This window comes from Brienomyrus brachyistius, chromosome 3 (assembly GCF_023856365.1).
Source record: "Brienomyrus brachyistius isolate T26 chromosome 3, BBRACH_0.4, whole genome shotgun sequence".
Classification (NCBI taxonomy): Eukaryota; Metazoa; Chordata; class Actinopteri; order Osteoglossiformes; family Mormyridae; genus Brienomyrus; species Brienomyrus brachyistius.
The window spans coordinates 28,560,065-28,574,585 of NC_064535.1; the positions used below are offsets into that span (position 1 = coordinate 28,560,065).

The window sequence follows — 14,521 nt, forward strand, 5'->3', positions numbered from 1 at the left end:
AAATGAAGTGTCTCTTTATTGTTATATTTTGCGAGGTGGTTAAAAATTAATGATCAATCACTATTCAGTTAGCATAACTAGATTAAGCCTAATTGAAGAGGCCCATGATTGCATGTAAAACATGAAAGTATGTGTTACGTTCCAGAAGTGATTCTGATATGTTCCCTTACATTCATTAAAAATAACCGCACTTATGAAAATAATAGCTAGCCTTATGAAAATCATGTTAAGAATAGCTTGTTCCCCAATGCATATTAAAAATATATCTACTTTTAACAAATGTTTACACACGACACGTGCTCAGCTTTCAAGAAGACAAACTGCATTGATATATACCTGTTATGACTTTTGACTACTGATGGCAACTTACTAATATACCGTATTATCATTCCCCTGAGGTTAACTGGTTCTGTGCTGCCAATGTGAAACACACATAATCATCACTGCTTATTTGGACAAGCGTTATCTGGTAAATCAATGAAAACGATGATTATATCCATGCGTCCGTTCACAGGTGACAATCCCCCTCCCCCCACCCCCCAGCTGACGCTATAGTCTTGAAAGTTCTATTAGTTGTATAAGTTATAAAGTCTTTGTTTGCTTTTTATAAATGGGTAACAAAAAGACACACTGGGTTTGTCAGTGGTTTAATTTTATTATATTTCATACTTCATCAGCAAGTTACAGGCTGGGAAAACAGTCAAACACATTTCTTCTGAAATTAGTGGAGAAAAATATTCAGCAACATACCTTATATGAAGTTTTTTTGTGCAGGAGAGGAGCAGTGTTACTGATTTTCCTGTTGAACACATTTAGTAGCTTAGCTTGCAACTACTGAGCTGTTGCACAGCAGCAGATGTACGTCACGGGTCTCCTAGGATACACTACATTCACACTGACAGGAAAACGACAGGGGAATGTGGAATTCGGTTCACATTGGAATGGTCCAGCGTTTCCATGTTTGTTTTCTTTCTTTTTTTATTTTCCAGCTGGGCTCTTAATTAGTCTTTCTGAAGGTGTTGATTGGATTTTCCCTGCAATTTAATACATAATTTCTATAGGACTGTGTGAGGGGACATATTCAAAGTGTGCTTTTAGAATTTGTAATACAAAAGCCTACTTAGTCTTATTCTATGCATTTTAAGAAAAGTATTTGCAATAAATGGTACTTAAGTATTCTGCTAATCAGCTGTAACTGACATTTAGAATCCCTAAACAGTGAAATAAGTGAACTATTAAAATCATTTATGACCTACACTAATTTCAGCCCATTTTATGGTAGAAAATCACGAACTCCTTGCATTTTGTTACAACTCAGTCAAGTCCAATTTGCTGAGGTCACAAAGGTGGAACAGGAAATGGGACCTTGGGTTGATGTATAGGAGGAAAAGAAATCTAGGGGCGTATAAAGGATTCCTCGTGTTTTGCGAATGACGACTTTGTTTACTTGTGCTGAACAAAAAAAGCTGGGCGGCTCAGAACCAATCGCTTTATCTTTGGACCACAGTTTATGTGTTCTTTGGTGTAAAAGCACAAAATCATATGAGGAAATGTTAGGCGAACACCTTTCTTGGAAAAAAATGTGTATTTACATAATCACTTCAATGATACACTTTTGTTAGAAAAAAAAAATCTTCAACACAAGAAAAAGTAGCATTTACCAAACTATACACTGTATATAATGCACTTTCAACAGTGCAAAGTGGTGCTTTTATATGAACTTTTACGCTCATATTTTCAGTCTCTTGATTCAAAAAATGCTTAAAACCTCGGAATCTCCAGCTGTTGCTTCAAGCTGCTTAAAACGTGGCATCATAAGAAAGTTAAAATCCATATAAGCTGTACAGAAGTATGTACTACTTTACACATGTTCAAAAATATTTTGAATACTATGTGGTCAATTTTTTTTGTTATTTACAGGGTTTTACGTAATAAATCATGCATTCCGTCATATCTGCGTAATGTTTTGGTAGTTTTTGTTAATGCACGGTTTTCCTTCATGATTCAAATGATAACAGACGTAGGTACACCACAGATCAAAGCATCGCTTTCGGCGCCGTGTCAGGTCTCTGTGTCAGCCCGGTCCGAACCGGAGACGAATACAGACGACCCGAACACTGGAACACTATTTCACAGAAGGTTCTGCAGGTAAGCAGGGTCTTGAGATGCCGGAGAAAATCCCGCCATCACATAGCTGAGCCCATGCTCTCAGAATATTACAAAGCCCCACCCCGAGGTTCCGGAACCATCACTCATTTACTAAGTACTAATTAACGTTCAGTTCAGCGACAGACCGAACGAGCGCATGCTGTCATTCCAGAATGATTCTGTAGCATAATCTGTGACTCGCAGCTCACCTGTCTATCTACGAAATCTCACCTAAAATTCCATCTTATTGAATTCGGCAGATGGCTCTATCCTGACCCCTGTTATCGTGTCTTCGTGGCACTAAGAGCGGACTGTCTGCTGCACGTTCAGCTCCCTCGCGGTCCCATGGGATCTTAGCTCAACGTGCCGTATGCCTTGGTAGCACATCTAGTTGCTCATTTACGAAAAAAGAAAAATAGATACGATTCCAGCTACGAAACATTCGGAATATTAAAAATAATCAAAAACAGGGTTAATGATGCTACAGTATATAAAAAGGAGTGTGCAAACATACAGCCTTACGATTCCTTATATGTCTCTGTCATGTGCAGAGAGGAAACTATATGTTACAAAGTAAACTAATAACCCAAAAAAGGTGATGTTTCATCGTGAATTAGCATCCAAATGCTTCGCAGATGCATTTCTTCCTTAGTGTTTCACTAGCATAATCCCACTTTCCTCTTTATAGACGACACCAGAGATCCTGCTCACAGTCAGATCACTCACTTTCCAGCTTCAAAAACATAAGAGAATTATTACAGCCTGACCAATGGCTTAGACCCAACATCAGCCTGAAAATCACATATAAAGTCAGCATATCCAAGACTCAAACCTCTAATTCGGCCATTCGGATGCCTGACGCAGACGTACATTGACCTTCTTCAAAGGAGTACTTCAGAGGAAGGTCCCCCCAAAAACAGACACTCCCGATTTTATGGACAGAAATGAGGCAGAAGCATCGTCCTCGTAATACTGATCCTACGCAATGGAAAACTTAACTGCATGTTCACTGACTGCCTTCCCAGTCCATATAATGCAGGACAGAACATTATGTAACAGCCACTGTAGATACTTCAATACTTCAGCAGTGGCTATGGTTCTGTATGTGACCTACAGAGTAGTCACAAATTAACATAATTAATAAAAGGACTCAATTATAGGTAATACTGAATATATAAGTCGGTGTTTTGTTCCAACACTTTGAGAACATTCGTCAGATGCATCGCAGAAGAGGAAGACATGTGACATATTCCGTCCAATCATGACGCACCAATTTCTCATGTGTCCATAGTCACCACACTCTGCAATGCAAGGCAGTTTCATTCTGGAGGAAAAAGTGATTCGCATGGAGATGGGGTGCAGCAGAAGGGAGAGGTGTCACCTTTTAGTGCCATTGTTTTTTTTTTGTTGTTGTTGCTCACATTAGCCAATGAAAATGCACCCCACTTGACTGACAGCCATTCCCCGCCCACCTGCAGCACAGGATAGGTGGACGGGCTTCATGGTGACTGTGGATCTCCAGGTGGGTCAGACGTATATGCCCTCGGGGTTGAATCCGGAAGACAGGGAGTTCTGGAGGTTGCGCAGGTTGCTGGGCAACTGTCTGGAGGATCCTGGACGTTTTAGGGAGCCAGACTGGGGAATCAGGTCTAGAAGGAGGGAGGAACGGAGGAAGGGAAAGAGACAGAGAAAGAGAGGGGATAATTCTTTATAGAGAAACTTGCAAAAGATGCATCCATGGGAATGTGGGCCAGGAATCAGTTAATCAATCATAATGCCCTGATTACACTGCCTAAATTCTGAAAGCAGAAGCAGTGTTTAAAGTAGATTAAAGTACAGATTTTGTGAGCGTGACGTGAAAGCCCAGGGGAACAGCACACTCCAGATGATGGAGAAAGTTTGTAAGGGCAAAAAAAAAAGAAGAAAGACAACTTGATGTTATCAAGCATAGTGATAACCCGTCTGTAGCAAGAAAGGTTAATGAAACAGTCGTATTTTCTGACAGGAAGCCAATCCATTCTCACGGAAAGAACCGGAACCAAAAATATCTGCCTGAGAAATGGAAAAGAAGCTGGTGACTGGAGGCATCTGTCAACGAAGAGGCGGCACAGTGCAGACAGATTAACTAGGCAGTTACATGCTCAGTCCGCTCTCAGACTACTAAATAAGGAAAAAAGAGCATTAGTATGATTATTACTATATCAACCGAAAAGAACATTGTAGATGCACTGCATAGAAAATTCAGTCAAAATTAGTTGCCTGTCATTCTTGGGATGCATAAAAAGTATTGCTGATGTCATCATCGGTTACCCAATCCTACATCAATGCTAAACCAGGCTGAATTAGCGAATGCCTGTGGAAAGCAAGACGTCAGAATCATTGTGAACTGAGAGAAATTATTGGATAAGCATACGGTTACTTTTTTAAGGTATTATTTGTCAGTGCTTACAGTTGTCCAGTGGCCTAGCATTTGCTAACTGACATTAAGAGACTATCGTTTTGAATCGGGTTCTAATACAGTGCAGTTCACAAGTATTTGCACAATGACATATTTTTATATTGTTATCTTGGCTCTGTACACCCTGACAATAGACTTGAAATGAAACACTCAATATGGACCCAGAGTGCAGACTATCACCATTAATTTAAGGCTATGTATGAATTCTGCAGGAATTACAGAGACCCCCTGATTCTAAGGGACCAAAAGTATTTGGATAATGTACTGTTTAGCTGTATGGACTGCACTGTATGGACTGCATTGTATGGACTGCACTGTATGGACTGCACTGTATGGACTGCACTGTATGCTGCGACCCTCATTTCAGCAGAGGATCACAAAGCATAGAAACTAAGACTGTGCTACGTCAAAATGTGTTATGGAAGAATAATGGGTAAAGACCTGAAAATTTCCTGTTTAACACACAGAAATGTTAATGGATATATCACACATAGAAGTTTGTAATTTTAGTGATTTCCTGATTCTAAAAGCACCCCCTAGGCTAAAAGAGGAGTGCGAGAAGCCTCTGTAGGCAGAATAATATCTAGCTGCTCTTCATACAGACTTTTGTCTATTCTGAGAAACCCCGCGACAGAAACATCGAAATGTGCTGCGGGGTATCTTAAAAAAAAAAAAAAAAAAAAAAACGAAAACAAAAAGAGAGGTGACGCCATACTCAGCGTTGCCACTAGGCGTCAGAAGTGAGCCGCGCTTGTTTGCACAAAGCGCAGGATCGCGATAAAGATCGCAGCGGGGCTTGCGTTTTGCTTATTAAAGTGACGAAAGACACTGGCCAAGCTGAACACGAGCATGTAAACAAACCGGGTTATGCGTCCAGTAACTGGGCAGTGAGGGTGGGGTTAATATTTTTTAGCTGACACCGCCTGCTCAGATGATTAAAACTGCCTCTCATCTTTCGGCAACACCACTCTGCCTCTGCATCCATACACCTCCCCCCCACCCTCTTCCCGATCCCACTTGGCAGCCGTGGGGAGGCAATCAGAGAGAGTGCGACGTGAGTGATGCAGAGAGCCCGAGTGACGGACTGCGGCCCCACGGTCTCCCGGCAGCTGTGCCGTTACCATGGAGACCGAGAATGACGCTTCCGCAGCAAACGGCAAGCCGCCCTTATCGACTGACTCATCCCTTTAAGGGAAAATTGGTGCGTCAGGAAAGTGCACTTGTCCGTGGCCTGTACTATGTGGTCTATCAATTTTACCTTTACGGGCTCAATATTATTATTCAATAGCTATACATTTATGCACATGTACTAGAGAGAGAGAGAGTGTACATTTACACGTATGTGTTGGCATACATACATATTTATGTATGTGTGGATTTATATGATGCCTCGTGTCCACTGCTTCCGGGATAGGCTCCGGACCCCCCGCGACCCAGTAGGATAAGCGGTTTGGAAAATGGACGGATGGATGGATTTATATGATGGGCGGCACAGTGCCGCAGTGCTTAGCACTCCTAGGTTCGGTCCCGGGTACTTTCTGTGTGGAGTTTGCACGCTCTCCCCATGTTCACGGTGAGTTTCGGCCGGGGGCTCCGGTTTCCTCCCACAGTCCAAAAGCATGCAGGAAAGGTTGATTGGCGAGTCTAAATTGGCCCTGTAGTTATGTGTGTGTGTGTGTGTGTGTGTGTGCGTACCCTGCAGTGCGTTGGCGACTGCCCAGGAACCAACCTGCACCCATTGTTCCCAGGTTAGGCACCAATCCCCCCCATGACCCAAGTTGGGATTAAGTGGTTTCAGTGATGGATGGATGGTTTTATATGTATGCAAAACTCATTCCGGAACAAGATTTCATGCATGTAGCTATATAAACGTATACGTATTTGTTTCTGGAATGAGCTAATTCATGTATCTGACTTTGAAGAAGTACCAGATTTTCAACCAAAGGGCAGCAGTGTTTCTCAAAGTGCCCTAATCCTCTCAGCATTAAACTAGATGCAGCCAACACTAACTGGAGAGCTATAGCTGCTGAGTGACCTGGGCGCGGTGCTCCTACGGCGGCTGGCCTACGCACCTGGGGTCTCGCCGCCCGGGCCGGGGTCCTCCTCCTCGCCGGGCTCGGCCGGCAGCACGGTGACCTTGGTGCCCGTCTGCTGGATGAACTGCTGGAGGTTGACCTGCCGAAGCTCCTTGGTCAGCTGCTCCAGCTCCTGTTCCTTCTCCTGCGGAACGACAGGCATGTTCTGATGGGCTTCCTGGCCATGCTGAAGGCTCGCCGGTTTCGAGTGCAGCCATGCCGTGGAAACCAGGGCAGCTATGCCCATTTTGTTTCGGCGATTTGGATCAGTCCAGTTGGACGCAGTTCGATCACGTCCAAGCTTCAGTCTTTCTCCCAGTTCCCAAAGTGCTAGACAAACTGGCCGATTCCCTGGGTTCACTCGCGGCAGGTTTCACGATTCTGACTTTAAGTGTAACAAAAGGTGTTTCCCAGAGAAACCCACAGTGGTGTATTTTTTCTAGAAAATTCCAAAACCTTGGGAGACCTGAGCCATACCCGAGGCTCATGTACATAAAAAAAAAATAATAAAAAAAACTAATCTGCTGCTACACTGCAACATGCACATTTTCTCACTAGACATATTATGCTATTTTATTTTTATGTACATAATTTATGTATTATATTGTCTTGAATGTCCTTGATTGTTTTGCATGCCACCTAAAGTAAACTCCTTGTAAAAATACTTGGTGAATCTGATATAGACTAGTTTAAACATGACCCTCGGATGATCAGGGTTGGTGCCCCCCCCCCCTCCAGGTAGTGTGACCTATCCCATACAGAATGGCACCCCAAGACCACACTCCCCCCCCCAGTCATCCATCGGTAGAACAGGTGAAACTTCAGGTGGAGCTGAGTCACACGGGACAGTGAGAGAAACAGCAAATCCACAGCTGATCTGACTTTCCGGAATGAGTTCCTGTGCCATCCATCAGCTGGTGGCAGCCTCCTTGTCCGCTGTCTGCCTTAAAAAATGCACAGCCTTCTGTACCGTGCAAAACAACACGAAGACAAAAAAAACTGGACAAACAAAGTCTGATTTATGTGCTAGAATCTTAAATTGCAGCCTGGCTGCTTTCTCACAGCAGCGCGGAGGTACGGGACCAGCACGCAACACTCCGCTTTCATGGCAAGTGAAGCAGAGGGAAGTTTGGAGGGGGGGGGGGGGGTGGCTTTTGCTGGGACCCATCTTCTGATTGTTGCACAGATTTGCGAACCTCCGGAGGCTGAAATTTCTTTTGTGTGTAAATAGTCTCTTGGCTCTGTATCTAGAGTAATTATTAAAATGTGTTATGCTGAAACCAGAATGGATCATTTAAGTTGGGTTCTAAGTATAGTGAATTGTTCAGGCAGGATTAAGTAAAGGGTGCCGGTGGTAAAAAAAAAATGCTGCCTACAGAAGCCAGGGACTTTCCAAGAGAGCTCATTATTTAATGGAAGCATGTGTTTAATGGGAATGTCCGTTAGTGCAGCCATAGGGACAGATTTAATAAAACGTCTGAAGAGTAACAAATTTGCGCACATAATTTGACTTCAGACAAATCTTATACTAAATCTTCTGCAGTGAAGATACCAAGGCAAAGTTTTATTATTTTATGACATTCATGACTAATTTATCATCTTCCATTGTTCACTTAAAAGCTTCTTTGAAAATAGGAGAGAAAAGTAAGTAAATGGAATGCAAAATGAGGGAATGTAACTGTAGGGGGGACAACAGTGCAGTGGTGGGTGCAAGGGGGGTGGGAATGAAGTATGGGTGATGGCGATGACGTGAGAATGATGGGACTAAAGTAAGGATGATGAGAATTAAGTGGGGGTGATGAGAATAAAGTGCAGATGATGGGAATATAATGAAAATGATGGGAATAAAGATAGAATGAAGGGAATGAAGAAAGGATGATGGACATGATGTGAGAATGATGAAAATAATGTAAGGATGATGAGAAAGTGAAAACGATGGGAATATAATGAAAATCGTGGGAATGAAGACAGGTGGGAAGGAATGGTGATGGGAATGCAGAATGGAATAAAATGAGGGTTTCAGGAGTAAAATAAGGGTGAGGACAATGAAATAAGGATGATTGAGATGGATGTGAGTGATAATGATGTAAAATTAAGTCAAAAGGGAATGAAGGTCAGAGGGCATGAAGTAAAAGGTGAGTGTGATGACAAAATGGCACATGGTGGTACGAAGGCAAAGTGCAAAGTGAAGGAGTTGATAAGGGAACGGGCTTTCTGGGGGAGTACAGAGCACAGCGGGGGGTCCTTTCATCCCAATAACATTATGCTAACTTATATTACTGTATTAGCCCATTATCATTTTGGCACCGGTACTTCCCACTGAGAAAGCTGTCACCTCTGATAAGCGTGGGCACAAAAAATGACTTTGGTCTTCCTCTCTATCCTTAGACCCACTTCACACCACAATGGATCCTCGTCAGAACAATTATGCTCCTCCTGGAACAGTTTCTGAACCTGCAGGGGGCTCAGACTCGTTTTCGGGTTAAACACGGAGAATCCCTGACTGAGGCACTAAATTAAAGCCAACGGCATCTCCAGTGAAGAGAGCGCCTGAGTGAACATCAAAGGCATCTTCTGAAGTCACTTTCACATCCTGCTATCATCATCAGTTTCCGGGGATTTTAATTGTGATCAAGGTCCCGCTGGAGACATGTTTTGACCTCCTGCTCTTAAGTCTGTGAGAACTTCTTAACACGTGGTTAAGAACCAGTAGCCACGCTATGTGGTGCCTGACATCTCTAACTCTGCCAGACTCTGTAGATGACAGGTTGTGAAGTACTTCAAACAGCAGACATTACGTCACAGCTACACATGACACAGTGAGTGGACCTTCTCTGAGGGTAAGTAAGCCTGTTGGATATCTGTTTACTCACCTGAAGCCTCTTGCTGGACTGGCCCAGTGATCTCTCCACTGCCCTGCAGCTGCTCTCCAATCTGGCTGTCTGCTGCATCTGTACGTCTAGCTCGGCCTTCACCTTCAGCAGCTTGGCCTGCACCTCCTCCTCGTTCACCTGCTGCGTCTCCTGCATCTCCTGCTGCAGGCGCTCTGCCTCGATGCCGGTCTCCATGTTCTGGATACGGGAGGAATAGTCACCCAGCTGGCCCTCGCAGTGCTGGATGCGCCGCCGCAGGTCCAGCAGCTGCTCCCTCAGCTGCTTCTCGTTCTCTAGCTCGATCTGCAGCTCGTTTTCCCAGAATTCCTCCTCCTCAATCTCCACATCGTTCTTGCGCACACGCTGTTCCAGCCAGATCATCTCTTCCTCCAGGCTTCCAGCCCCACCCCCTCCGGCGCTTCGCTCCGCCCAGCCCTGCAGCTCCTCCTCCTGGGCCTCTAGCTTCTGCTCCAACATCTGGAGCTTCTCCTTCTGTAGTTGCACCAGGCGGACCAGGTCCTCGGGCCTAGGCACCGCGATGCCACCATTCCCGCCCCCGCCATTCGGTCCTCTCTGCTTATGCTCCGCCTCCCTGCCTCTCCCAAAGATGTCCATCAGGCCCTTGGCTCCGCCTGTGAACGTGAGGGACTTCCTCTTGGGTTCCTTGCGTTTGAGTGAGCGGTCAGTGGATGGACGGAGCTTAGCCAGTGGGGGCAGGCTCTGGCGATACAGGCCTCTCTCTGGTCCACGTGCCACGCCATCAGACGTGGGCCGCTCGCTCAGGGAGGGGCCAGTGCGTTTCAGGACCAACTGAACGTCACTAGCATACTGCCCCCACTTATTCAACGACACAATGGGGTTCTCGTGGGGAGCCAGGTGTCGCTCTGTTTCCCTCCATTTTTCAATCAGCGTGTATCTACCGGTTCGTCCTAGAAGAATGGAGAGTCTACATTAGGCTACATTAATTCAACAAGTGTCCAGCTCTATCTTGAAAGCCCGCGCTGAGAAAATGGCAGCAATTCGAGTGACACCATCAGCCAGGGCTCTAATCAACTAAAGACGTCCAACCCTTGAAGCTAACGCACACACTTATGAGCACATACACTCCAACAAGCAATGACAACTTGTTCCTCAGACACTTGCCCAAAAGGAAACACGAGTCAGATATAGATATTACACGCTACTCCCTGGTAGGCCAGAAGAAAGTCTTCTTGGCATAAATAGTCTTCTGCAGAGGACTAGAGAGGATTCATAATAGAAAAACTGACAGGAATGTGCTTTATACACACTTTTGGTTTAGTCTTGAATGCCAGTTGGCAAATGCTAGCTCTTCCACAGAGAGGAAAGGATAGAGGAACGTCACTAAGAACACTGCTGTGGAATTTTTGGTCTCGGAAGTGTGATTGTGCTGATGAGTTGCATTTTTAAGTCACGTTTAAAACATTCTGGTTTTATAAGGCTGGATCTTCCCTACCAGCACTCACAAGACTGGAATCCCAAGATCCTCTTTCATGATGGTGTAGCTGTTAAAGCACAATTAGATTCTTCTTCATATAATGATTTTGCTGTTCCCACTGCCAACAGTCAACAGTCAGCAATCATAGACATAGATAAGAGTAGATAATATTGTGTGGGGTAATAGTGTGGGGCAGTAGGATATAACACAGGTGTGGGGTAATAGTGTGGGGTAGAAATGAGCAAACAGTTGCTTTGGGACCGTTGTGTTGAAGATCACAAAAAATAATGAGGCCGTGAGACTAAAGTAATGCTCTGAGAAATGGTCATGTGACATCGAAAAGGGTAAACGGGAAACATGTAAATGTTAGATAAGGCAGTCATATTACTGAAACAGGAGACCACGTCTGTGTGAGGTAAAACGATATTCCCCGAAAAACAATGCAAACCGCAGGAAATGAGTTTTCTCAAAGCAAGTGATGCATCACAGTCTCTGCAGTGTGTCACACGGAAACTTTGCGTCGGGGGCAGTTGAGGTGGGCATCCAGCCAGACGCCCCCCACTCACCCTTATGCTCTGTGTGTGTAGTGCTGGTGGGGAGGGGGGGCTCCAGCGTGTTCCAGCCCCATCCATGACCCCAGCTCATTTTTCAGACAAGACGCGACGGCCGGCTCGCCGCAGGGTCAGAGTGCGGGACACCGCAGATTCCGGGAATGCTTATTACCAGTGACGGGGGGGGGGGGGGGGGGGGGGGGGCGGCGAGGGAGCCGGTTACCGAGCAATAGCGTCTGATGCCAAGTGAAGCTGCATTTTCCATCTCTGAAGGAAATAGCTTTTGGGCGAAAGGCAGTTAAAGGAGCGTCAATGCGCTGCCCCTTTCTGCAGGAAGATGAATGATTAGGGGCACCAGAAGGCATTACCACACACCCTCGAAGACGTCCCTGGCACGTCATTCCCGCTGCGAGCTGCCAGTCTGAGGGGAACTCCCAGCAATCTCATTTCCACAAGGCACCGCGGGACATGCCTTTCATTCACATTGCGCTCGGGAATGCCACCTGTCCCGCTGGTTCTTTGGTGCGTTGGGGTCCCGGGGTCGGATATGTTAGCAAACCAGATTACAAGAGGGCACTTCAGAAATAAAACTGTAAGATAGGCCTCAATATCTCCCGCCACAGTCCAAGAAAACTGATGCTTTATTAAAATAACAAGATCTTTTGGGGATAGTATTACGGATGAAACCCGTAATTAATACACAGTTTTGTACTGCACAGGTAAAAGTGGAGGTAGGACATCACCCTCTGTGACCTACCTGAGCCAAGTGTACAAGAAGGCAGAGAAGCTGTTTTTATTAAAAGCAAGCAATATATTTACAAACTTTACAGCATGAAATAGAAAAATATGCAGGCAGAAGAGGCTTCGCTTTCAAGCAATGTGGCATCAGGATGCAACGATTAAAAGTATACTCCCCCCCCCCCCCCCCCAAAATAAAAGCACCTGGAATATTTCTGTGTGGAATGTTTTTTGCCTACTAGAACCCAGTGATGCAGTCATATGCTAGTTTGATGTGGTGGCAATGTCCTGATGCCTTTTACAGTAGGACCCCCGAGGGATGCTGGGGGGGTGAGGAAGCTGGGGGAGGGCTGAGCTTTCTATCACAGCCAAAGGCTGATGCACGCTCTGGCTGCCTTACCTTCAGCGTGTCTCACAAAGGACAAGGACACTCACTGGGCTTGAAGAACAGAGTCGAGCTACAGGCCTCCTCCCCTCGAAAGATTACATCTGGATGCTCTTTAGGTGGCTTTGGTGCTGCCTGTCTGTATAGTTGGCAGCGGTACTGAATAGCTTACGGGTTTCTGAAAAACCCAAATCTCTAGCAGCACACAGGGTGCAGAAATTTGTGTGTCCCTGAGGGTTTTCAGCAGACAGGCTGATGACACAGTTAAAATATAATTATCTTCAGTGGGTTAAAATCACCGGTAAAAAAATCCACGCGGCATTACTGCAGTTCTTAAAATGACCGCCCCCATCGCACTCGCCAAAACGGGGACGTAGAGACGCCCTTCAGCGGGTCCAGGGTGGTTATGATAGCTGGGCTGGCCCCCAAATCTACCCCCAGGACAGAAAGCTGCCCCCCCTTTGGGTTGTGGAGGATGACCCCCACTACAGGAAATCAGCTGTAGAGCCTGCAGTGCACAGTTATAGCTCAGGAAACGCCAACAAAACACACAACAGCATTTTTAAAGTGATATGCTTCATTTGCCCCTCATTTTACAGGCCGTCCATCAGCTGTGAACCTCCAGCCAGAAGGAGAGCATCAATGCTCCTGTTTCATGAAACATATATAACAAACAATTGGATCATTTGTGCATTTTGGGGAGGGGGGGGGGGCTGTGCTGTGATTTAGAAAATTCCAAGATGGCTCCATCTCGAAGCACAGCAACAAGGGCCTGCCTGTTCAGCCAACGTTATCCGCATGATCCCATGACAGGGATGTGGAGATGAAGCTAGAACATTCGCGGGCTTGTGTCTTTAATTTCACAGTACCCAAGTCCGCAAAGAGGAGCTGATATTTAAAACAAACACCCTACTTTCACTTAAAACACAGTTCAGTTGGAATCGTTACCTTCGTTGCATATTAAAATCAAAAACAATACATAAAGACAAAAACTGCAGAATTACAATGTGATGTGAGTGCGATGCATGATCACATGATGTGTTTCCCACATTCACTACGATTATTTCTGTCACGATCCGGAAATACTGGAGACGGCGATCGTGCGGGAAACAGGCAAGGGAAACCAGGTACGGGGAATAACGGGGTTTTATTGGAGTAACGGGGACTAGGGAACATCGGACAGGGACTAGCAAACATCCACAATGACGGACAAGGGTAACAGGCAAGACCAGGACTTAAAACAGGACAAGACTAAGCAAAGTAATCAGACAAGGCTGGAGACAATCAGGGACGCACACGCGGGTAATCAGGGGGCGTGGCACACACGAGGAGCCGACGAGCTGGGTCATGACAGAACCCCCCCCCAAAGGCGCGCTTCACCGGGCGCGCCAGGGAGGAGGCGACGAACGGGACACAGGAACCGGGACCGAGAAAAGAACAAAACTAACGAGAGACCGGAAACAGGACAGAGGCACAAAACATAGCGAGAGACAGAACGTAAGACACGACTCGACACAGGACCGGGAAAGCGGAGAGACAGACCAGGAAGGGAGAGACAGGAGGGACAGGCGGGACACTAGAAGCGGGAGTGCAAGGAGGGAACATCGGGAAACGAGGAGCAGGAAAGGGCGGAACAGACGGGCGAGTAACAAAAGCAGACGGGGCAAAGACATGAGGTACGAAGGCAGAGGCATAGGGCGAGAAGGAGGGGGTACCAAGGGGAGCCCGAGGGAGCCCCAGCGGGCGACGGGAGGCAGCCGGAGGGGCCGCAGGCGGCCGGGAGGCCGGAGCCGGAGGGGCCGAGGAGACAGGGCGAGGGACCCGCGGAGGGGCCAGG

At 46.1% G+C, this 14,521-nt stretch overlaps 1 protein-coding gene across 9 annotated transcripts in view; it reads right to left on the bottom strand.

The window, feature by feature from the left end:
* Positions 1–635: 635 nt before the first annotated feature.
* rassf8b (Ras association domain family member 8b) overlaps positions 636–14,521 on the bottom strand; it is a 53,006-nt gene continuing 39,120 nt past the window's right edge. For all 9 annotated transcript variants that reach the window (XM_049007456.1, XM_049007452.1, XM_049007451.1 and 6 more), the window contains 3 exons: positions 9,555–10,483; positions 6,679–6,826; positions 636–3,797 (listed from right to left, as the gene is read on the bottom strand). In XM_049007456.1, the coding sequence (XP_048863413.1) occupies positions 3,676–3,797; positions 6,679–6,826; positions 9,555–10,483 (1,199 nt within the window). In that variant the 3' untranslated portion in view covers positions 636–3,675. The remainder of the gene's footprint in view (positions 3,798–6,678; positions 6,827–9,554; positions 10,484–14,521) is intronic.